Source organism: Bombus fervidus, chromosome 14, assembly GCF_041682495.2.
Source record: "Bombus fervidus isolate BK054 chromosome 14, iyBomFerv1, whole genome shotgun sequence".
In the NCBI taxonomy this organism is placed as follows: Eukaryota; Metazoa; Arthropoda; class Insecta; order Hymenoptera; family Apidae; genus Bombus; species Bombus fervidus.
This window is the reverse complement of record NC_091530.1, coordinates 3,839,527-3,865,349: the sequence shown is the minus strand read 5'-3', so window position 1 is coordinate 3,865,349 and position 25,823 is coordinate 3,839,527. Positions and strand designations below refer to the sequence as shown.

Genomic DNA, 25,823 nt, shown 5'->3' with positions numbered 1-25,823 from the left:
AAACAAGAATGAGAGTAGAATTCAAGAACTGTAGCAAAGATAATACAGTAATCTTTGAGTTAACCATTTAACCATTTTCAAGCTTGAAGATTAAACGAAATTCATTTATCGGATAGTTTGATTACAAGGCCGTTGTTTGAAACAATACGCTGAAACGATAAACTACTCGTAGAACTTAAACCAACGACCGTCTTTGCAATTGACTGATCGTGGTCCACAGACTTGTCAGAAGTCTCAAAGGGAACGTCAGCTTTTGATTACAGAGTAGCTCGATGCCCCGAGTCTCGACGAGATTAGATACCATTTGAATTAAAAATAATAATTATTTTACGTTCGTTTTCTTTATTTCTCGTGTATCTTATTAGAATCCCTCGCGTTGAAAGTTGAAAATATGTATTAACGCAATCTACCAACAACAAAGAAGACGATCTGTCAGCTGTATTTGAAAAGGATTTTCCACGACATCTCCTCTATATCTTTTGAATATTATGAAAGGAACGGTAGCTTTTTTAAACGAAGTTGAGTATATTGGAAACCTGATATATAAAAATAAATATACAAGAAATTATTTGTCGAAGATTGGTACGTAGAAATTTTAATAAATTTCAAGGTATACATCTCAATGATTAATTCCGAATCAACCAAAGGTTTCATAATATTAGAAAGAACGAACATTTGTAAGGAATATCTCAATATTTTAACACACACACAGTTAAATATTTTTTTCCATTTTTGATTCAAAGTATCAGAAACATTAGGATCTTAACGAATCGTATCTTTTGAAAGGTCTTCAACAACGTCCACAGCGACACTCACTGGCAAAATGAATCAATACCTTTTTGTAAAGGACAGACCTTCTGCGAGAATGTTACTAATTATCCCTTTGATGTGGTGAAGAAAATAATTAGCAAACATTCGCTTCTCAAAAATTATAATAATCTCGATACGGTTAGTATTCATTTTTATAAAAGTATTTTCATTTTCTAATGGAAGATCATAGGAATAAAACACGATAAGTATGTATATATGCGTCGATTTTCTGATTTTATTGTCACTCATTTTTAAAACGGTGGATTAAAACGGAGAATTTAAATGAGATATAATTGGAAATCAAAATAATCTGTTAGATTCGGAGGTCTTTTAGAAATAGCTGATAAGTTGAAAAAGCTTTATGAAAGCCAAAAACATAACTATTAAAACGGACGGTATTTTAACATTATGACAAGGAATTAAAAAATTCTGATATTTTTACAATCTTAAAGCGAATTTAAAAAGATGACATGTAAAAAGTCAAAATCAAATGAAAAGACAATTTTAGTAATAAGTATGGTATTAACTGATAATTGAATTTTAAAGTTGCTTTCCTATAGAAGATAGGAAATGCGACTTATCATGTTCTTCTCCTAATATTCAATCTTTCCTCTCCAATTTCATATTTTTATTAATCAATTTATAAATTACTTCATTCCTTCACTTTTTTATAACATATTTATATATAATATCTGTAATTGATAGATATGTTGCATTTCATTTTTCAAATTTCGTTGATTTTACTTTTAGGTAGAACCAATTAAACCCACTCTACCGATGTACTCAGAATATGGAACGAAATTCTGTCAGTCAATCGTAAGTACGTAAAATTTAGTACTCGATTTCTATCTATATCTTTCAAAATAATTTCAGGAGAAAATTATCTTTCCAAAAACGGCGGAAAATATAAATAACGAGTGGTCGTACGTCCTTAACACTGACGATGTGGTGCAGGGAGTACACATAGAAAAATGCGTGTATGTACAATACCTACGTTGACTATATAAAAGAAATTGACCCCTGTCGGCTCTGTTTGTTTCGAGTCATAAAATACCAACAGCTTTTTATATTTATATTACTGCTACCTATATACATAGGAAGAAGAATATTTGAACAGATTGAACGATATAAACAGCAATAACTAATATATTATCGTTGTCAATTTTATCGTTAAATATCTTAGTTCAGTGGTTCTCAACCTGAAGTGCGTGTATTCCTAATTGTAAGGGTAAAGACTTATAAGAATATGTCAGGACCTTATCGATTGGTTATTAAAATTTTCATAATTTTATAAAATTTGTTAAATGTTTGTGTCATTTTCCTATATATATAGTCTATATTTATTTTATTTTATATATTTATTTTATTAAAGTATTTTATTTCATTAAAACGATCTTGAAATCATTATTTTTTTTTATAGCAACGAAGGCAAACTCTGTAGCTCGATAAATGGGTTCGCAAGAGGTTACATAACCGTATGTAAACAAAGGTACGTTCATAATCAACTCCTAGGACTTCAGAAGGGTGGCTCGTACACCTATCAACAATTCCGATTTCCATCCCATTGCTACTGTTACATTGAATACGTCGGCCCTGACATGCGGCTCGTAGAAGACCTTCAAAACAAATCAAGCAATATCAAGTGACCTTATTAAATTTATCTAAAACAGATGTTTATTTTATATCGAAGAATGAAATAATTAAGAGAAAATTCCATTATTCTGTGATTTTTTTTTTCTCATAACATTTACCCTTCTGTTATAGCTCGTTTATCCGTATATTTTTATTGATTATCTATACGCGATATAGTCGTTATGTCAGATACAAGATTGTGCATATAAAGCTTCTTAAAAAGATAAAGAGAAGTGTTTATTGTTGTAAGAAATTTTTGCAGGACTATATTACGTAACAAATAACTGAACAATTATATTTTAATCTTTTTTATCTTTGTTAATACAGATGAATTTTTAAAGAAACGAATTCTTTTATATTTTTATTCTATTGTTTTGTGTTTAATGTTTATTGTTTAATGATCAGACATTTATTATATTTCATTTGTATATGTAAGTACATATGCTTCGAATAAGAAAAATGACAAAGTATATAGATATAAATGTAATAAAATTTGAATATCACGACTGGACGAAGTAATAAAGTGTTACATATGTAAAGTGCGGTGAAATAAATAAAAGCAATAACTCTGCAAAAATATGTCCTCAATTTTTTCATTTTATCAGAAACTGTATGAATGACGGAATATTTCCAAGCATTAGACTTTCATTTTATTTCCCATTAAATTTTGTTAAATAAAAATAAAAATATAGTTAATCTTCTAAAATCCAACTTCTTTCGCTTACGTAAGAAAAGATTGTAATTAACTGCAGTTTTTATTTTGATGCAAAATTTAAGAATTAATAATTGTTAGCTATAAAGAGATAATTTGGTGGCAACGCAATCTGTATATTAAAAATAGTAATTAATAAAATATAGTAGCATAGTAACAACCAAATAAAAAAATTTTTCTTGATATATTTATTTTATTTCACGTTTCGGTCGTCATTTTCAACAGCTGAATATATTGTGATTCAGTAATACGTCACCATGTCATAACACCTGTTAAACTGCTAAATATGATATCTGGAAAATAATATGGGAAACAAAGCTACATACAGAACGAAAAGAATTGGAATTTTTTGATTTCTTGGCAACATATTTCGATAATATTTTCAACGTTATTTTACAATAAAATTTATTTATATTTTATCACCTTCAATGGGATTTGTTTCAATTGTATATTTCTTGTTCAATAATCTTGCTTACAATGTTATAATCCTCTCAAAAAGTTTTACATTTATTACCAAATTAAAGATCATCTTCCTTTTTATAAAATCAATTTGTTTTAATTATTTTTCTTTGGTTTGTAAATATTGTACATTAGGATTTCGATAATTTGTAGACAATTCTTTATATATAATACTCTGAATACAAAAAAGTATTTAGATTAATAAATTGTTAAAAAATTTTCTTAAGATATCAGTTGACTTTAGAATGCATAAATAAAGAACGGAAAAGCACGAATAATTAATAAAACATGAATTAAAAAATTGAACTTCTGTTCTACGAAACAATAAAAACTTCCATTTATGTGTTTTTCCCAAGACGTAAACAACGTTGCTTCCACTTGTCAAAGCACAATATTCGTCCTTTCATTTCTGAACTGATATTTTATTTAATACTGTTTGAAACAAATAAATAAAATTTACAATAAATTGTCTTTAATTATGTATATCTAAAGTCATACATGTGTCTTCTTAATACATCTTTAATACGTTTTCTCAAAACAAGTTACTTGCGTGCTATAGTAACAATATTTAAACAAGTGACATTGATGATATTAGTATAATTCTGTCACTTATAATAAAAATAACTTACATAATTTATGTAAGTACTTTTATATCCGACAACATCTTCTTTTTATTTATTACCACGTTGCTCTGATATCTCGATGTTTCTTAACTTTGACTGTAACGTTCGAAAATGATAGAATAATAAAACGAAACTCTCGTATCTTGTTCTAACAATATTATAACAACAACATTAATCAATAATTAAATGAAAATAACGGCGAATATCCGAAAATACAATACGATTAACATTCTAGCTAAATGCCAAACGAACAAACATAATTTGTTATTACACGTAACTCGTCTACTTTGTATTTTGTTATATGCAAATACGAAACATTTAAGTATTAAAATATCCTCTGCACAGGATAACAAAGCAAGTATAATTGGGATATTTTAAAATTCGAAATAACATTAGCTTGAATAAACCATAAAACTTTTGACAAGTTGAGAAAACACAGCAGGACATACTAATTACGAGAGCTTCCGCAAACGAATGTCAATACCTATGGCCACATTGCAAATTGACGTCCATCATATCGCTTCAAAGAAAATAAACGGAAATAAAAATATGTCTGCGGAAAGAAATATTCGCGGTTGCAGGTGTTGATGTTTAATTTTCATTCAAGTATAAAAGCAACGACTTCGTCACCGTACTGCAGCAGTCCAAAAAGGAAACAGCTAACCATGAAGATCACGTTGTTGTTGTTGGCAGTATTCGTCTGCGTGCAGATAGCGATCGCAGGCGTGAGTATAGAAGCTAGAAAGGAAGGGGATGCGTCTGCAGAAAGCTCCGGATCGAAGAGTTCCCAAGTGGAGAAAAAGGAAGAAGCATCGCAAAGCTCCTCGGCTTCTAAATCGTCAAATGAAAAAGAAAGCGGGAAAATCGGCGGAGGCATAGAAATCAGCGGAGGCTTAGAAACCAGCGGAGGCTTAGAAACCAGCGGAGGCTTAGAAACCAGCGGAGGCTCAGAAAGCGGCGGAAATTGGAAAAACGGTGGAAGCTCGGGTAGCAGCGAGAAATGGAAAAACGGCGAAAGCTCGGAAAACGGCGGAAAATGGAATAACGGTGGAAGCTCGGAAAACGGCAAAAAATGGAATAACGGCGGAAATTCGGAAAACGGCGCAAAGTGGAATAACGGTGGAAGTTCGAAAAACGGAGAAAAATGGACGAACGGTGGAAGCTCGGAAAACGGCGAAAAATGGAATAATGACGGAAGCTGGAAGAACGGTGGAAGCTCGGAAAGCGGCAAAAATTGGAAGAACGACGGAAGCTCGGAAAGCGGAAAAAATTGGAAGAACGGCGGAAGCTCGGAGAGCGATAAAAATTCGAAGAACGGTGGAAGCTCTGAAAGCGATAAAAATTCGAAGAACGGTGGAAGCTCGGAGAGCGGCAAGAATTGGAAGAACGGCGGAAGCTCTGAAAGCGACAAAAATTGGAAGAACGGCGGAAGTTCTGAAAGCGACAAAAATTGGAAGAACGGCGGAAGCTCAGAAAGCGACAAAAATTGGAAGAACGGCGGAAGCTCAGAAAGCGACAAAAATTGGAAGAACGGCGGAAGCTCAGAAAGCGACAAAAATTGGAAGAACGGCGGAAGCTCGGAGAGCGGCAAAAATTGGAAGAACGGCGGAAGCTCGGAGAGCGATAAAAATTCGAAGAACGGCGGAAGCTCTGAAAACGACAAAAATTGGAAGAACGGCGGAAGCTCGGAAAGCGACAAAAATTGGAAGAACGGCGGAAGCTCGGAAAGCGGCAAAAATTGGAAGAACGGCGGAAGCTCGGAGAGCGGCAAAAATTGGAAGAATGGCGGAAGCTCGGAGAGCGGCAAAAATTGGAAGAACGGTGGAAGCTCTGAAAGCGATAAAAATTCGAAGAACGGTGAAAGCTCGGAAAGCGGCAAAAATTGGAAGCACGGCGGAAGCTCAGAAAGCGACAAAAATTGGAAGAACGGCGGAAGCTCTGAAAGCGACAAAAATTGGAAGAACGGCGGAAGCTCTGAAAGCGGAAAAAATTGGAAGAATGGCGGAAGCTCGGAGAGCGATAAAAATTCGAAGAACGGCGGAAGCTCTGAAAGCGACAAAAATTGGAAGAACGGCGGAAGCTCTGAAAGCGGAAAAAATTGGAAGAATGGCGGAAGCTCGGAGAGCGATAAAAATTCGAAGAACGGCGGAAGCTCTGAAAGCGACAAAAATTGGAAGAACGGTGGAAGCTCGGAAAGCGGCAAAAATTGGAAGAACGGCGGAAGCTCTGAAAACGACAAAAATTGGAAGAACGGTGGAAGCTCGGAAAGCGGCAAGAATTGGAAGAACGGCGGAAGCTCAGAAAGCGACAAAAATTGGAAGAACGGCGGAAGCTCTGAAAGCGGAAAAAAGTGGAAGAACGGCGGAAACTCGGAGAGCGACAAAAATTGGAAGAACGGCGGAAGCTCGGAAAGCGGCAAAAATTGGAAGAACGGCGGAAGCTCTGAAAGCGACAAAAATTGGAAGAACGGTGGAAGCTCGGAAAGCGGCAAAAATTGGAAGAATGGTGGAAGCTCGGAGAGCAACGAGAGCTGGAAAAGCAGTGAAAGCGGAAAGAACGGTGAAAGCTCAAAAAACAGCGAAACCTGGAAGAACAGCGAAAAGTCGAACAACGACGGCAACTGGAAGAGCAGTGGAGAATCAGGTAGGTTTAATAAATTATCAAACGAATATACAGAAATTTACTACATTATAAAATTTGGAGAAATTGGCAAAATTAAAGCCCTATGAATTGTTCAGTGCGCAAGTAGCCAGGTTAAAGTATACTTGTCAAATCTTTAAAATTGATCTTCTCAAAAACGAGGCCTCAGATGGAGAAATATTATAGTAAATTTTTCTCTTATTTTTTCACGTAGAATTGCTCTCTATACGAATATAGATTTGTAAATACTAGAAACACATAAAACAAAAAGATTTCTTTAATTCATAAACCAATAAATTTATTTTACAGAAAAGTGGAAAGATGGTGAAGTAGTAGCGGAAGGCAGTATTAGTATAAACTGGGCAGATGTCAAAGAGCAGGTTAGCAACATTGCTACATCCTTAGAGGAGGGTGGTAACCTCGAGGCTGTATTGAAAGTAAAGAAGGGGGAGAAGAAAATTTCAAGTTTGGAGGAAATCACGGAAAAAGTCAAAATATTACAGAAATGGATTCAAGAAGGCAAAGATACTAGCAGCCTATTAGATTTGAAAAAGGGTAGCAAGGATATTGCGTCGTTGAGAGAAATCAAAGAAAAGGTCGTTTTGATCATTAAGTTAGTGAATGAAGGAAAAGACACCAGTGGTCTTTTAGATTTAGCAACCAATCGCAAAGTAATTCTAGAATTGCAAAGCGCCATAGAAGAGGTTCTCGTACAGTCAGAAAAGATAACCAAAATATCTGAATCTCTTTCCGGTTTACTAAAAAGCAAAACTGTCTCGGACATAAAACCGCTTCAAGCAGTAATTCCTTTAGTCCTTGAATTGCAAAAAACAGGCATTAGCCTTAGTACCTTAAACAAGTGGTCCGCCACTAGCGTAAATTCTATAGACATAGAACGCGTCACGAAAACGGTTCCAGTACTCCTTCAATCCATGAAAGAAGGCGAAGATATTCAGAGCCTTTTGAGTGCGAAAGGTTCACAGAAACTTGGCATTAGTGCTGTGGACTTGCAGGCTGTTCAAGGAGCTCTCGGCTTGGTTGGAAAGCTAAGTTCAGGTGGTGCGTTGAACCTAAAAGGCTTGTTGAACTTGAAAAGTGGCACTAGTGTATTAAGTACAGGAAAGGTCGGAGGAATGATTCCTTTACCGAAACTTTAAGAGATAAACCGATAAAGGCAGATATACTCTCGGAAGATTTTGTTTGGAAGTTGAATAGTCCGCAAAAAAATTATTTTTAATTATTATAATTTAGTCTAAAATATTAAATAAAATGGAGAAATATATGAGAAATAAGGTTGAAATATATAAATAAGAAGTTTTAATTTATATGTAATGTGTTGGGAAGAAAGTTGAATTTATAATTTATCGATATATTGTAAACACGGAACGTGTACTTGTTCATAGAAAGTTCTAATATAATACAGAAGAATTAAGCATCAGCACTATATTTATTTCTATATAATAGTAATCTCTACGCCCCTATAATACTTCCACGATACTAAGTACAATAAACATTCATCACATAATTTTGATGATACATAGTAAAGTATTCACAGATCAATTTTAAAGTATTCACAGATCCATACAAGGGGTTGATTAATGAATTTAGATCTAGTTGCTATAATATGACGAAGTCGAAGATTATAGTATTAATTTGACGAAAATTTAAATTCAACGAATACTTTTTATTTTTCGGTAATTTTTTAAGCTCAGAAACGAATTCAGTTTTCATCAATTTTTCTATTTCAATACCCTGCTAAAATACACTTTTTCTTCTTTGTGGGCGAATAGTTTAATTAAAAAACCTGAACTTTATTTTCAAATTCATTTATAGCGTGCATTATACAGTACTATTATGATATGTTCGTCATTTGCATTGAAAGCTAAAATCGTAAAACTTTGCGACAAATAATTATCAAATTAACGAGTGTTTGATTGATGGATCAGTTTCTTTGAAAAATACGTGATATTTCTATAATGTAAATTTGAGGGAAATTTAACGACATAACTCAAAACGGAGGCCACGCGATGCATTTTTAGCAGTAAACAATGGTTCAGCAAGCAAACATAAGATAAGGGAATGCTCGAATGAGAAATAGTTTTCCAAAAGATTGTATTTATGTATGTAAATAAATTGAATATGTGTATATAAGTAAATTTATTACGTACGAGTCTTAATTTTTGAAACACTTACATTTGCATTTTACGATGTGGTTCAGGCTTGGATAATATTTAAATAAAAAATAATCAATCTGTCGAATACCTCCTACATCGTCGACGATTTCGATGCCCTTGAAATACGTTGTCAAGATAATCAATTTTCACAACTTTTATCTGTACATATAATGGGTGCTCGATGCTAATTATTGTAAATAATCATCTCAAGAACGATTATTTAAATAACGCGTTATCTTATTTGACTCGTAATTATTTTGAAATAATTATGCATTAGTGCATTTAAATGAAAAAATAATATTTCTTTAAATTATTTTATTACTTCGCCAGTATAAACGATTGGTTTGCAAGAACGTGACCTTCGTGTTATTACATGAGACAAACTTACTATTCTAAAATTATCTTGAAAAATCGAAGTAATAAATTATCTGAATATTTTTGTTTCAAATAAAGTGTATCCGTATCTGCTACTGTCTTGAAAAATATTTAACCTTGTTACTAATTTTACAGATCCATAAAAGAGATTGGTGTTCCAAATTTCCGGCATGCTTTCCATCAATATTACGTAAATTGAATTTTTTAACGATTAATAACAATTGATAAATTCTATCGAAACTTTTGCCACGAGAATGTTCGATCCCTATATTTGTTGGTTTTACACATATCCTATTAATTTATAGATACTTGGAGAATATAACATAAAATGAACGGATTATTGTTTCGCTATAATCACGTTGAGCATCGTTGAACTCATTGAATAATCTCACTTTTTAACGATATTAACGATACATGTCATTCACAGTAATTAAAATGTTTCGAATTAATACGAAGCCGCGTAGTATTATTTAGAGAGCTTTCAGAATACTGTCTTTAAAACATACCTAACAAAATATTTTTGCTTCATTATCGTGATTCTTTCGCGTGACATTCCTTGCTTATATCATTTTGAAGTTTCCAAAAGCAGTTTCTATAAAGTCCCCTACGCTTTGCGTCTAGTTCGTAATTCTTATTAGCATGAAACGAGACTTTAATTATTCAGCTCCCTTTACGGACAAACTGTTCAACCGTTATGTTAATGCATTTTCAAAAACTATTTACGTAATTCGAAGAAATGAAAATTGTTGCATGGACTTTAATAATCATTATAGAATCAAATTTCTAATGGTTTGCAGAAAATATATACTCACATTGGAATCTTCCAAAGGATATGATTGTTTTGTTGAAAAGATATATCAGACGTCGATATCCCGCTTTGTGACTTGACGATCTTATATCTGTTATTGAGGTGAAGTCAATAGATATGTCTTCGAAAGGAGAAAAAGATCAACAGTATTCTGAATTTCTTTAATAAAAAAATTTAATAAAAAAATATCAGTCATATCGAATTCCAAGAAATTAATCAATCCTTTGATACAGTGATTTTGTATTTTTTGAGATAATATGCATTTCGATAACTGTGTTTAAGAAATTTTCACAATTTCGTAATCATGTGAATAATAAAACATTAAATAGATTTTATGTTAAAACGACTGTATATAATCAGTTAAAGAAGAAATAAATAAAACAATAGGCGGATATTCTGTGAAAAAAGAAAGCTGGAAATTTCTTTGTATTATATACTGAAGATTAGATTATTATATACCGAAGACAAATATTAAACTTAATGTCATTAACTAATCACGTTCGTCAAATTTTATTTTATTAATTCGTTTACGTAATCTTACTTTTCACGCAGTTTCTGTTAACTCTTTGTCTTTATTTCCCCTATTTTTCTACATTTCTCGTAGCAGAAAATATGCAATAAGTAACTTAGTTTTATATTGTTTCTATCATACAAAAGTGACTCGAGAGAATCAATTAAAATTCTACCCATCACAAGTCTGCTGACTTAGAAACTAGGTTATACTCCAGGGAACGTGGCTAATTTAATCCAGAATATCAGTGAAAGGAGCGAGTCGAGGCTGAAAACAATTTTGAATTATTAACGCCGTGGATACGACTTCGTTTCTGTTTCCATTGACGCGAATACTTGTAAGAGTGTTAGCCGTATCACCTTCAAACCGACACGACGTCAGATTTGAATTGGTAAATCTTGGAAGGCATAGATCTCAGAATATTCGCTCAGGGTCAAGAATTTCATAGATTATGTATTCCACAAAAAAAAGTCAAACGTTTGTCTTCATCGCGTGCCAATCTCTCGAAGGATCAAATAATATTGCACGGATAAAACTTCGAATTTCAATGTATTACATCTTTTACTCAGCTTTTCTCAACCTTTTGCTCTTTGCCAATAATTGAAATTAAGTTAAATTAATTTAAAGAAATATACTCTGAATACATTAATTTAAATTAAAAATTACATTATATACTTTATTAAGTCTTATTTTAAACCACAAACATTACTAGAATGCACAGAAAACAACAGAAAATCTCGAAAAAGTGTCTTCTATTAAATACAATCTTACTATATTACTAATAATGTGCTAATTAGTACCTAATTCCATACAAGTAGAAAATTATTTACCATATTTAAATTACATATCATTTTTTAATATATTACAAAATTATTATTAGTTTACATATAAACGTTTCATAAACGTAATATTCTACTGGATAAACCATCGTTTTATAACATATGTAACATTACCTCCATACAGCTGCAAATCACACCGGAATCAATCTTAATACTTGAATATAGAGGTTCAACGTACCAACGGTAAAGCTTGCCAGTTTGCCATCTTTGTCATCGATTCTGGTATTCTCTTTGGCGACGCTTTATTCGTCAAAGCATTGATACCTCTGACAATTTTGGCTGATATCACGAACATTATGATACTCCTAACCAGATCTTTGGGTCCTGTTCTAGGATGAATAATTTTCAATAGGATACCATTAAAGAAACAAACGTCAATTTTCTAATGTTGCTCCGTCTATGTCTGAGGCTGATTAGTATCCATTTTAGTTCTTGCTTTGTCGAATCGACGTTGTATTATACTATTACCATTTTCCTACGTATGATTATGAAATTTCATATTATATAAATTTTTATACCATATCGTACGTTTAAGAAACTTAACAGACAATATTTTTATATAAAACTATTATTATGTTATACAAAACTACTACTATTCTGACAATTTATATTCAAAAGTTTTCTAATTTTTTTATGGTAATGAATAATCAATATCTCAAATTTTTTAACTTTCTCAAGACTTTAATTCACTCAATTCCTTGCTTTCTTTTACTTTATAAACATCAAGCGATAATGTTCTTTCGTAAAATTTTGCGAAGTTTCGTACAGATTGAAATAAACGATAGTTGAACTATACTAGTACAGATGAATAGGATAGGTGAACCGAAATCGACTTCGGTGATACGTAAAACTAACATTGTCTTGTTGCAAAACATATCTTTTATTGATAAATTCTGAATGTTTCTTTTTCATCGTTGTATTTGAGTTGTTAGTGTCAAATATTAGGAGCAGTACTCGTCCAGATTGAAATTCTGTTATATAAATAGCAGTTCTTTTCTACATCCATACTTAAATAATAAATAATACTTATTTGACTTTTTACAGTTGCACCAATTACTATAATAAGTTATCGGTTAAAAATATCAAATATTCCTTTCATCGAGAATTCCAATAATTGATATTATCATTTTCTCAAAATATTTCTGAAAATTTATTTCGAAATATATCAATGGCAATTGAAAAAGCTACTGAACAATTAAATTTTACATAAAATTTACAGTTTTCTTAGAAATAATCAATTAATCGTAAATAGACAGAAATCTGAAAGATGATAAAGGAACATTATTTCTCAAAGTCAATCCACATTAATATCACGTGTCTACTCCTTATAATCGCCCGCTTGGAACACAATTTACACATAAATGAATTTATGCAAAAACCGAAGCAGGTTCTTAAAGCAGAAATTCCAATAATGTAAAAGTAGATTGAATGGGCAGTCAGTATTCTCTGTAATGTTTTAAATGCAAATTGTAGCCTTTTGCAAAATCTACGTCCACATCTTTGTGTCCACATTTGACCACAAAACGTGTAACATTTTAATTTATGCTTTAAAGCTTCAAAGAAATTCAAGTAATAAAATCTGGTCTCTCGAGACTTTTGAATTAAATTATTAGATTTTAACATGTACAAAGTTATTACATAAATTGGCCATTTAGTAGAACTCTCCTTTGATCTTTGAAAGAAGCTTTAAGTGTAGCTTCAACGTGAATGAAGTATGAAATGTGTATGGCTAATTAAGAAGCAATTTTAATATAATAGTTAGAAAACTACAAAACTTAAATAACAGCGACATATGGTATGTTTTAACAATTATTTACTTGATGCATCAATTCTTGGAGAATTTCGCGCATTAGGAGGATTTTAAAGATTTAAATTTTTCCTACTCGTTTCAATATTATTTTATATTTTATCTCGTTTAATAACTGTTCATTAATTGGTACTGCGAAAGATCTTGTAAAACAGGAAATCGAAATTAATACAATTTAAATGAACTCATGAGACCAATTTGATACAGAAATATCAAACTGTGACGTGGCAAATTCAAAACAAAGTATTCCTCCATTCACGATGTAGAATTTTCCTTTTTTTTTCATTTGTAGCCAAGTAAACGTATTTATGTATTATATTTAAATTGTTAAGAAAAGCAATGAGATGACAGTATGATATGGTTAAGCATAATAAATTTCAATTACATCGTAGTTCAACGATTCTTTAGAAGGCTGGTCTGCAGTCAATAATGTACAGCACTTAAAGAAATTACATTTATCACGAGTGGAATATTATTCAGTTAAATTTTTCCCAATTTTTAAAAATAATTTATCTCAAAGAATCTGACGGAATTTTCTATCTTGTTACCAAATCTTCGTCCACCAGCGACCAACTTCTTAACTTCCATTCGCAATTTAATTATAATTTAGCTTAACTCATTGTCAGTCAAGTCAGTCACTCATCAACGCTTAGAATTTAGCATCAACAACGAATCAGGTATGGTTTAACAATTAGTCAGATCAATCAAGATACAAGTAATATATTTTAACAATATATCTTATACAAGATATATTGTGATAGTAAGGGTCAACTCTTTCTCTCTCTCTCTCTCTCTTTCTTTCTCCGTTTTAATCTAACAAATACTATAAACCAGTATCCATATAAGTCAGTTCCAATTATTCTTTTTCGTGCTAATGGGTGGACCTTCGGCACGATTAGACGGCACCAAACGCAATATTCCAATACACCGAATGAATAAGCATTCGGGTATTAAACATGAATAGTATTTTTAAAAGGGTGAGACAATCGAGGAAATATAAAAACTTTATCAGTAACGTCACCAAGCATCTATCACCTATCATCTATATTCGAAGTGAACCTCTAAATATAACGTCCAGGTTTGTACACGTGGCAAATAATAGTCCTCATGCATGCCGTGTAAACCATTAACATTATTCGACGTTCCTAATAGATCGTACAGAAGCTCGTAGATTCGTTCACGTGGCTCATCAGAACACACTATCTCTATCATTTGAACCAAATTAAACTGGTTCTTTCTGATAACAAACAACTTTGTCAATCAAACCGTTTTCTGTTTGAACAAAGGAGCTTTTGCCAGCGAAGTATACAAAGCTTCTGCATCAGCTTCTGCATGTTTATAGAATTCTTTACATTGTGACGTAAGGCACTGTGAGTTTTAATACATTTTCGTCGATAGGTGTTTGAGACGTTTTAAAAATTTATTCAAATTCCAACAGAAAAACGCTTCAATGATGAGCCTGAAAAATATTACAGCGAACGTGATAAAATTTTTTAGCCTAGGAGTATAATATTCTACGTGAGATGCTTGATTATCAGTATGGGATGGAATGAAGATCATTTTCTTATATGACATGCCTTTTTACGTCGATGTAGATATGTATCATGAATAAGTAATGCTTCGTACATACTCCTAAATGATGTTATTCGACAATGACTAAGAGTTACTCCATTAATTTCATTTTTATTAAAGAATAAGTCTTTATATTAATTTTACTCTTTTCGTTTAAGATAAGAATTTATTATCGTTAAGTTAACTATGATTAGTAAAAGTAATTTTTTAACAGCTGGTTTCCAAACTTTTTGAAGTCAAACATAAGAAATAACATCAACTAATTTAAAATCATATTTGAAATTCCGATCTTTTAACTTATAGTTATCAAAGATCCGAAAACCTTATAGAGGAATTTGTCAAATTATCAAAAGGGTAAAATAATGACAATCGAAAAAAATTATCAGACTTGATTTTTTGTACACTCGTAACATTTCTTTGTATTCTTTTTGTTCGCTAACAAATGGACATGTAGAAAATAAGCAGAAATCCAGTGTCTAGCTTATTCCATTTGGATGTTAACCCTGACCGTAACACCTCTAGAACGGTCATCCTAAGAATAACGACCGCACTGATCTGCCGCCCGAGTCTTTTCGAAAGTGGAATCTCGCGTGATCAAATCTGTAGCCAGAGTCGTGTTCATAAGCTATTCAGTGTTTCGCTCAATATTCATCAATATCTCGCTCATAATAATGACTTGACGTTGGCACACGATGTACAGTATGTTCAGCCGGTTGTCTGACCACGAAAATGTCATAGGACGTCACGCAGACTGACATCATTTAGCGTTTATCTGTTCTACTTACTATTTATTACTTGTACTAATTTTTTCACGTAAAATCATTTTCTTACAAGAAATCCGGGATAATTCATAGACAGATACCAGTTATGGCATAATATAATAAGTAGACTGCGGATTTTTATATATTTTTATATTTATATGAACATAACTAGAGAAATAGAACCTAAATACAAACTCGTCATCTATCAAATATTCATAATATACCAATATTATATAAATATTTTCTATGAAAAGTAATTTAGAATATAGAACTGCATTTGATAACAATATTTTGTTTAGTAAATAATTAAAGAAAACCAAAAGAATATTTGTTTCTTAAATCGACAGTTTATTCATCGTCACACTTTATTATATTACAACGAACACGTTTTCTTATTACTGGAAAAAAATTGTTCTCATCGTACGAAACACCCTCCGTCTGATCGTTTTGTATCAGTTGAAATGACGTATCTTTTGTCATTTCTTTTATTACTTTGTAACAAGTTATCAAAGTAGCCAAATCCCCTTGAAATCGTGCAAAGCATCCGATATCGGTATCATTTACAATAAAATGGTAAAACGTGTTTTTAAAAAAGCGCATAATCGTAATCAAAACATGTTAAATAGACCGTGTGGCAATTAATAACACGCGTTTAAAACGCGAATAAACCGTGTAAAAAAATGACCGTATAAAAATGAATTGCGTAGAAAGGTACCGTGTAAAATGAGTTACAAGTGTATTGAATATTTATATATTGCTTTGAATATTTATATATTTTTGCATATTGTACGCATTTTTGTATCTTCAAATTTTCCATCGATACATAAAAATCCGCCGTTTAATTATAACTAAAATAGTTAAACGATAAGCGATCTTAAAAAGAAAAAATAATTAACTAACGAAACACGTTGCAAAATGTAATATTTGATTTGTACAAAAAACAAGAGAACTGAAAGATATAGGATAGCTGTGAAATTTTAACCGATCCGTACCAATCTATATAGTTTTATAGAAAAATCCAAATTACATGCATTTAAAAATGAACTATTCTCGACATGTCACAATCGGTCGAATAAATATTATCGCGAGAAAATATATATGGAATATCGTGTTTACGATAGGGGTGCGCAGTAAGGGTGCGCGTTTTCTAGCCGCCGTTTGGTCCTTTGTGCAAAGTTCGCAGTCTGCCTGCGGCCGCGCTTGATGAAACTTTATTTCGTATCACCCTTACCTTAGAAAAAACAATTTTCTCCACGTATTTCGGATATTATTCTTCGGTGGTCCAACAAGCTGTCGATATATTTTTCTTTTCTATCTTCTCTTCCTTTTTTCCTTTTCTCATGTAGTTGGTAGATGTCGGCGTGAAATTAATCAGTGATATAAGATGGAACGGACAGGACTGGCGCGATGATCGAGAATCGATGACAACCGTTACGCAAGATATAAATGGGAAATTGTCTCGAACAATGCGTGGGTGAATTGCAAATCGTTGATTGCTTATTAATATGCAGCAGTTAAGGGGAGGTGATGATCGTACCTCGATGACGCTTAAATGGATGGTGTTAACGCAGGAAATGTATCCGAAACGTTTAGATTGTGATTTGCAAGTAATTGTGACGAATGAATATTTATTGAGTATTAAAATTAATCGAATTAATATTAAATCGTTGTTAATGTGAGTTCTGAACGCTCAAGTTGTTTGTGTAAACGAGAATAATATAAAATAGAAGCTCTGATAAATGGAAGATTATTGAAACTCTTCGATACTAGTCCGAAAAATGGACTTTAAAACGATGATTTCAAAAGTTCTGTAAAATAGTGCTATACGTTGTCTTACTTACAAAGATAAAAAGAAATGGTGATAAAAACGAAAACTTATATGGGAGAATGAGGAACTGATGCATGGTGGAAATTGATCGAAAGTTTTTTAAAGACTTTTTACGTGACACTATGAAACTTTAACCGGAAGACGAGGAAATGACAAGCGACAGATCGATTAGGAAATAATATGCTTGTGGACGGGGGTCGTGTAAATTCATCGTCGTAGCAAGGTAGGATAACTCGACAACTTTTTCCCCATCTCGTCATCTCTCCTGGAAACTTTTACTGTCCTTTGCGTTGAGATGCACCAGCCGCGTTAGATTACAGAGGTGTACAAAATTTTGCTCGAGTAACACTGAATCAAACCATCCGGTAATAAAGTCACCAACTTCAGAGAATAATCATACGAGATACTACATTTTCGTTATTTTTAATTGTAATATTAATTTTATTAATCTATTCGCGAAACAGATATTGACCATTACGTGTGTATATAGAGAAACATCAAATTATATCTGTATATATAAAAATATGAGATTCCTTTTTTTTAATATTAATTTGATTTATTTGCAATCTTCAATTTATTCACAATATAATGATAATTAAGCCGCAAGCACAGAAAAACTTACTAAGAAATATTCAAATTTACGAAAATTGTATTCTTTCTAACAAAATAAGAACATCCTACGCTAAATTATCAAGTGCTGATAATTTTGATAACAAAATGGATTTTCTAACATCATTTCGTATAAATTCATCGTCGGTATTTATCTCGTATTTGTCAGTTCTTCCATTAAATGAACGTAGTCAAGATTAAATTGTATTACTCGAAGAAGTGCTGCGAACCATGGTGCAATTTTATATTAAAATTGAATCAAGTAAAGGCACAGTGTCATAATTACCGCACATAAGATAGAGCTACGCTGTCGCAGTCGTGCTCATTTAAATACATCGAGCACGCATTCATGCCCTCAAGAAAATTCAACAATCTCGTGAACCATTATTTATCTACGTTTCTTTTTTAACCTGCATGCATGTAAATACCTTAGAAATAAATCTCAATTTCGATACATCAACATATTCTTTATATTACTATTTTATGAAAATAATTGTATCAAATAATGAAATCACGTATTTTATATTTAGTGAAATATTTAATATTACGAGAAATTCAAATATTAAAGCTACATAGAAATCCAATTTATGGATACGTAAATGTAAACTACGTTGGAACTTTATAAAGTTCGGAATAGGAAATTCGGAATTCAGAATACGTGACGAAAGGGTCGTTATTATTAACTATAAACTTCTGGAACCTCTTCAATTGGAGAAAAAGAAATATAAAATTTGTTTTCGTTTCTTCTGAAAAGAATTAAATGATACAACATTCGTATAAAAATTACAATAAAATGCCGGGAAATATTTTCCAAGAGAAGCTTCGCTTATTGCAGAAGACGTAAAAATATTTTTCACGTGCCACGAATAACGAAATATTCTTTCCCATTCCAACAGAGATACATTTAAGTTGAAATAATCATTTTATATATAAAAATGATTCGTACTAATCCACTTAACTTTTTTTATCTTCAAACTCACATAATCTTCATCCTCAAAAGGGAATCAGCTTCGTCATTTTTCGAACTCGGTCCGGATTATCTGAAAAGTCCACTTCATTACCGATTACTCATTCCAGAACCAATCGCTTTATAAATCGAACAGAAATGAAAGTAGCTAAATGGAAAAAAATGAAGGTACGCCCAAAGAACAAAAAATAGGATTATACGAGAGAAATCTACAAAAGTGGCGACAGCTAATTCTCCTTTTTTTATACTTTCCTCCATTCTTTTATCGTCCTTTAACGTACACAATCGTAGTGATCGTATTCTAAAAATTTTCCGTACTGAAAATGGCACAAAAGGGAAGCTCGTAACTGTTTTATTGGCGTGCATTTAACGAACAATTCGCGAGATCGTTGTTTCAGCTCGGAAGATCGGTTAACGATATCGAGACTGTAAGATTCTTAGCATTATCGTTCAAATCATTTTCTTTATGATATTCGTAAAACCTGATTATTTTTTCTGCCTGTGAATTGAATGACTACTGGATAGATTTTATACGAATACTAGAGGAAATTTTACGCTTTCAATGTTTTCTTATCGCGTTGCAACATAGATCACGATTTATTCTTGGATACTCAAGTTCACGCGTATAGAAGTTAAATATATAACTAAATCAACCTTCAAGGAGAACTGTATACTTTTGATTTTTGTCTTATGGAATCGACTGAATTATGATAAAAGTAAATTTGTAAGTAAATTTGAAAATGATAAATTTCGTAACACCATAATTTGATTTCTGTGTAAAGATATTTGGCTTAAGGAATCTTGTAAAAGATGAAAATGGATTAAATCTGCGACATAAATACATCATTATGACGAATAAAACGTAAACAATACATACATATACACAGGAATCAATACGATCAATTACTTCTGACTTAAAGTATAAGATTAGTTAAGTTTAAAGATAGATAGGTAAGTTTCAAAATGAGTTAAATTAAAATTTAATATTTAAAATATTGTTTTGTCAGGATACAAGCTCACAATGTGCATCATAGACATAAGCAAAATTTTTATAGTTCTAAAGATATAGTTTAGTATAACTAAAATTGTAAGATCTAGATGGAAGACGTAGTGACAAACATTAAGCTACTCCTTAAAATTCCCTTTCGTAATAATTTATTATGATAAACAAAATGTTGTAACATAAAACAAAACAGTAACATAAGCCAAGCGAAAAAAGTTGCAAATAGCGTTGCATAAACGTAATGTTGCACTGTCATGATACTCAGGAAGAAAAAGAGGAAGAGAAAGAAAATGATCGAATGAAATTCCTTATTAATATAAAACAACAACCAAAAAACAAAAGACACGTCCAGTTTAATCGTATTCACGTTATTTTTATACTTCATCCGCAATGAAACATTCAACAGAAGTTAAATCTCTTTCGCCATTAAATCCAACCTTACGGATTACTTGAGATAAATGCTTCTGAAACGAAGATAAGACTTATTCTATTATTATAAAAGCGTCCTCGAGATAATACGTGACATTTAACAGTTGCTACGTTAGTAGGTAAGAATAATATTACGATAGAAAATAAATGAACGCATATGGGATTCATATATCTACAGTACAAATTTGCTTTTTAATATTTTAGATACGGAGACAAATATTTTGTATTAGCTTGTCCGAAAAGTTTCTTTCGTTTTATAAGAAAATAATAGACGCACAATGTTTTTTGTTTTATATTAGTTTATTGAATTATGCACGAACAAAATAATAGAAATATAACGCAATGGATCATACCTAATTCAATAAAATAATATAAAACAGATATTGTTGTTCATCTATTATAGTCTTATGAAACGAAAGAAACTTTTCGAACCTAATAATTCTCTTTTATTGAGAAGGAAGAAAGATAATTCGCAAATGATTAGCAAATCTTAATCTTATCTGAAATAATTTTTAACCAAGTCTTGTGTTCACAGCTGTAAACGACACGCAGCTATAAGACTCAAAACAAAATGAAATTATACATTAATCTTTCTATAGACTGTTCTCTCTCTCTCTCTCTCTCTCTCTCTCTCTCTCTCGCTCTCTCTCTCTCTCACTTTCTCTTTCTTCTTCATTATAAAATCAGTCAATGTTTAGAAAACACCCAAGTAATTTCGTGATTCTTTGTATTCACGTATTGCCGAGATATTCGGTTTTCTCGATCGTGAATACGTAAGGCAAGCCGAGATCATAAACATTGATTAACCGTGATAAAACGAAGAATTAGGTGTACGTTTCTGGTAATGTAAAGACAAATAATAATTTTTCCGTAAGATTGCTCGTTACTTATTGATCATAACAAATTACGTAATACAAGTGTCTTAAATGCGTTTATATTATGAGGCAGAAATGAATTCTGTAAAATTATAGGTTCTTGTAGAAGACAAGAATGAAATGAACGCTACAATTTAGTGGAATATTTGCGGACTATTTCTAAAGAGAAATTTCTTCCTAGAAATAGTACGCGAAGACGACGAGTATTAAAATGGAAGAAAAAAATGTTTGGGAAGTTGAATATCTCAGTTTTAAATGTGAATGGGGAAAAATTTGCAAAAAATAATGAAAATTTATTTTTGGCTAACTAATTTCGAAAAGTCAAGCTACGCGCATACGTGTATGTTGTGACAAAAAAGCACGCGAATTTTATGCGAAAATTTTGTAAGAGAATTAAGAATAAAAATTTTGTGAACGCGCATCCGATAGAAACATAAAATTCCATTTTAGCTGACATTTTCTAAGGATGTTCTACTTTTGTAAACAAATTTTTTCTGTGCTTGTGTCGTGATAGACGAATTTTTTTTAAAGCATTTCATTTTGTTTCTTTTTTCTTTGAATTAGGTCTTCATATACTACGTTTCAAATTACGTTCTCCTTGCTGACAACAAAAAGTACGATTAAAATTATTTTTTAAATTAATATAAGAGGAAAAGGAAGATTTAAAATTCTACATATACAGGTATGCAAAATATATAATTTCAATGTTTTCGTTCTTAAATAAAATATCAAAAACTCTTTAGTAAATAAAATATTTATTCGATTAAAGAAGTCATTATCTTCTTTGAAATCATAAAACATTTGAGAAATCAGACCCGATACATTTATTTAACACTTGAAAGTACAAAAAAACTTGAATCGCGTATTTTGACAAATGTGGCTTAAACTGTTATTTTCACTGTAATTGTGTTAAAATTCCTGCACGGAATATCGCGTGCTAGGACATGAAATATCTACGGTGATTGCTTTGTACATACGTATATAACGAATGTACACCAGTTCTGATCGATTGATTTAAATCGCGTGTGTTTATTTTGGACTTACTTTGATAAGTGGCGTACAGACACGCGTATCTTCGCCATATACCAAGTAATCAACTATGTTTTTAAAAAATAATACGTTTTCAACATGGAACTTTGAATATTTTTAATTGTTACGATCATTAACTAATAAATTAGTATCGAAAAGAAAATAATTAAAAATTTTGCAAATAATTCAAATGGTATCGTAAGAATATTAAATCATGCAATTGATTCTTTTTTAGATGTATATAATAAAAATAATACAGCGTGTGTGTACAGAATTTTAGTTCAGAATTTAAAGGTATGAGAACGGAGAAATTACGTGAATTTAGTTCACTGAATTCTATGCGAGGTTTCAAAATACACATATGGAACATTTCCCTGTCAACGTACGAGGTATAATTATATAATTAAAATAATATCTTCAGTATTTAAGTTACGACACATGCATATCTGAAGCATACTTGTACTCAACTTCTGCACACTCAACTTTCCTATACTACATTTAACAAGGTAATTCACATGCAAACAAAATAAAAATCCACTAGAAGGATGTACTATAAAACCAAGAAAAAGTATAAAAAAATGAATCGTGGATTTATTAGGAAAACGTCTTTCTTCGAAAGCCTTTAAATCAACTTCAGCACATGCTACACATCTTCCAATTTATATTTATCAAGCTTCATCTCTCGAGCTCTGAAAAAAAGGAATTAACGCTCTCTATCATCCTCTATCCTCATCAACACGCCATTCTCTTCAAACCGCACGCTGTTATATATGGTCGTATGTATGGTCAGACAAGTAATCTATATATCTCAAGATCCATCCCTCAAATTCTGAAAAAGATCAATTCTCTCCATTATATCCTATTACATACCACAGTACTCTCATACTTCATAAGGTTCAACACACTCATTACGCACGTCACGAATCCGAGTCAGAAACCTCAAAAAAATACAAACATGCGCTGCTATGTATAGTATATATAGCGATAATTTACTGATTTTTCTTCTCTTTTTTTCCGTATTGATGCGTGAAACGAAAGCTTTTCTCAAATGTTTCAAAGAAAGCTTGTATTTGAGTATTCGAGAGTATTTGATAGTACACAATATTTTAGTGTCTTCTTACATGAATATCGTTATTGAAGTACAACTCACAAACTACAAATTATTAATATCAATTCAGATGCTGATAACAAAAAGTTATCATGAAATCTGTTATCATGAAGTTCACAATTTCATGACTTAATTAAATGCAATATTTTTGCGATATAATTACAGATATGCTCGCAACAGATGTGTGACACGATGAATATTTTGCTGAAATTAAAGATGCTAGGGCGTTCTTTTGTTTTCTTCGAAAAGAACATGAATAAAGCTTGTTTTTATTATCAGCGTTTGAAATGCCTTTCTTCTGTAAAAATTTCATAATAAAACGAAGAAAATTTTACAAATAAATTTTACAATTGAATTTTACAACTTGCCACTTACGAATATTATAATTTACGAATATTATAAATTGTAATATAATAATATTATAGTTATAAATTATAGCGCAAAAGGACCTTGATATGTAATGAAACTTGGACCCACAGTAATCGAATTTCGCGCACATCCATCTATTTGATATAAAAGAAGATCTATGGCCTACAATTTACCACTCGTCAATTCGCTTACTTTAATAATTAGTAAATTATTATGCAAGAAAACCTAGCTTTGAAACTTGGTTGGCAGCAAACACGTTTTATAGACACATACACGTACACACGCACATCTATTGGCAAAGAAACGTGCGTCTTACCAAAGCAATGTACTTACTAGTCAGAACGCGCGTGATAGATCGAGGATGTTACATATTCATCTAGATAAGACGGTTCCTCGTGATCTTCGAGCTGTTTGCACGCTCTTCGAAGATATCTGCTATCACCGGGGTAGCTCAGATTGCGTCAAGAATAATGTTACACTATGAGAAGCATTAGCAAATATCGATCGTTTATCCTGGTTAGCCATCCCTAGTGTAATTTAGCGGCACGCGATATCTCGAGTGTTATGGTTACGCGTTAATGCCTGTCACGTTGCCGAGGTTTATGCAGTAGGTGCACGGATAATGCGGCGTGTAAAATTCACAAACTACCTGAACACGCGTGGAATCGATCACGTGTTGCGTCCAGCACTGTCCCTGAACTTAGAGCGCGTTCCATTAATTTGCACATTAACTAAAGGCAGCAAGAAGTCACTTGAACTATCACTATGAAAATCATAGTAGTGCAAGTCGGGAAATTCGGAGAATATGAATTTAGTCACGTACTTCAGACCTCATAAGTATCATCCCTTTAGTTTCATAATTAATTAAGTGCTAGCTTTATTCTTTACCGCGATACGTTTCATTAACTTCAAAAAATAAATTTTTGTAACGATAAACACTGTTTCATGAACTATAATGCTATACTGATTTACATATTACATATACTATGATTCTCAGGCCTATATTTTTCATAAACAGCAATAGTTATTAAACAAGAAGAGACTTAATATTATATAAATTTAATAGACGGTTATAAACAGAATATTAGTTTGAAAATCGTCTCTACGAATCGTGTCAAGTGTTGGATAAAGCTACATCAATGCATATCTTTTCTTAATGCTTTAATTTATGATTATGCTATATATCGTTTTCACCTACTATAAGTACGGCGAGGATCATTTCATCTCACACGATGATTCTGAGCAAAATCCTAACGGGAAGTGAAGCAAAGAACGGCATCGTAGCTTGTATCGAAATTGTTTATTATATGAACATAGAGTGTGAATGAACGAACGTAGGATGAAGAGACTTACCGTAATAGAATGAAAAGCTCTGAGGTGCCGTCGCTAGTACGAAAGAAGCTGCGTTCTTTCTTAGATTCGAAAGCGTCTATATGAAAGTAGCGTGGCTGCACGAAGTGCATCTATTAAAAACTACTTCTTTACTTTCTGTCGTTCATTGTTAAAGATGCTGTTTTTTATGCAAAGTATAATGATCGGAGAAAATTTAGAAAAACTAGGGAAAGGATGTAGAACTTAGATGTGACGCAAAGGTGATGTGACAAATGACACTTAGTGATGCAAAATCAGTATACAATTATTTTTCATCCACGATAAAATTTAGTTATCAGTGTTATAAAGTGTAAAACATTGTGTCCAGCGTTCGAACAGTGCATTAATCTCTCGTTTCAGCTCGTCGATATATTGTGAGACGTTTAAAATCTAAAAATTCTATCTCAGATACTGTACAGACAAGTAATCGATCTCGCTGGAAACTCAGTACATTTTATAATCTAATAACTTTTAAATGAAATAGAGTAAAAAAAAAAAATGGTAATTACTGA

At 31.9% G+C, this 25,823-nt stretch overlaps 3 protein-coding genes and 1 long non-coding RNA gene across 4 annotated transcripts in view; 3 read left to right on the top strand and 1 right to left on the bottom strand.

Moving 5' to 3' along the window:
- Positions 1 to 768: 768 nt before the first annotated feature.
- Positions 769 to 3,032, top strand: LOC139994077 (protein spaetzle-like). Its single transcript, XM_074112034.1, has 4 exons — positions 769 to 948; positions 1,561 to 1,626; positions 1,684 to 1,787; positions 2,231 to 3,032. Exons 2-4 carry the CDS (start codon positions 1,588 to 1,590, stop codon positions 2,454 to 2,456), a joined length of 369 nt encoding a protein of 122 aa, XP_073968135.1. The 5' UTR covers positions 769 to 948; positions 1,561 to 1,587; the 3' UTR covers positions 2,457 to 3,032.
- A 1,825-nt stretch (positions 3,033 to 4,857) lies between these two features.
- Positions 4,858 to 8,208, top strand: LOC139994039 (uncharacterized). Its single transcript, XM_072016313.1, has 3 exons — positions 4,858 to 5,344; positions 5,435 to 6,879; positions 7,186 to 8,208. Exons 1-3 carry the CDS (start codon positions 4,902 to 4,904, stop codon positions 8,031 to 8,033), a joined length of 2,736 nt encoding a protein of 911 aa, XP_071872414.1. The 5' UTR covers positions 4,858 to 4,901; the 3' UTR covers positions 8,034 to 8,208.
- Positions 8,209 to 16,805: 8,597 nt separating this feature from the next.
- Positions 16,806 to 25,823, top strand: part of LOC139994291 (RYamide receptor) — a 46,990-nt gene continuing 37,972 nt past the window's right edge. Inside the window, exon 1 of the mRNA XM_072016795.1 lies at positions 16,806 to 17,774. The gene's annotated coding sequence lies outside the window, so the exon portion shown is untranslated. The remainder of the gene's footprint in view (positions 17,775 to 25,823) is intronic.
- Positions 18,679 to 25,798, bottom strand: LOC139994058 (uncharacterized). Its single transcript, XR_011801548.1, has 2 exons — positions 24,274 to 25,798; positions 18,679 to 19,200 (listed from the first exon to the last, which is right to left on the bottom strand). It is a non-coding gene; the product is annotated as an uncharacterized lncRNA (long non-coding RNA).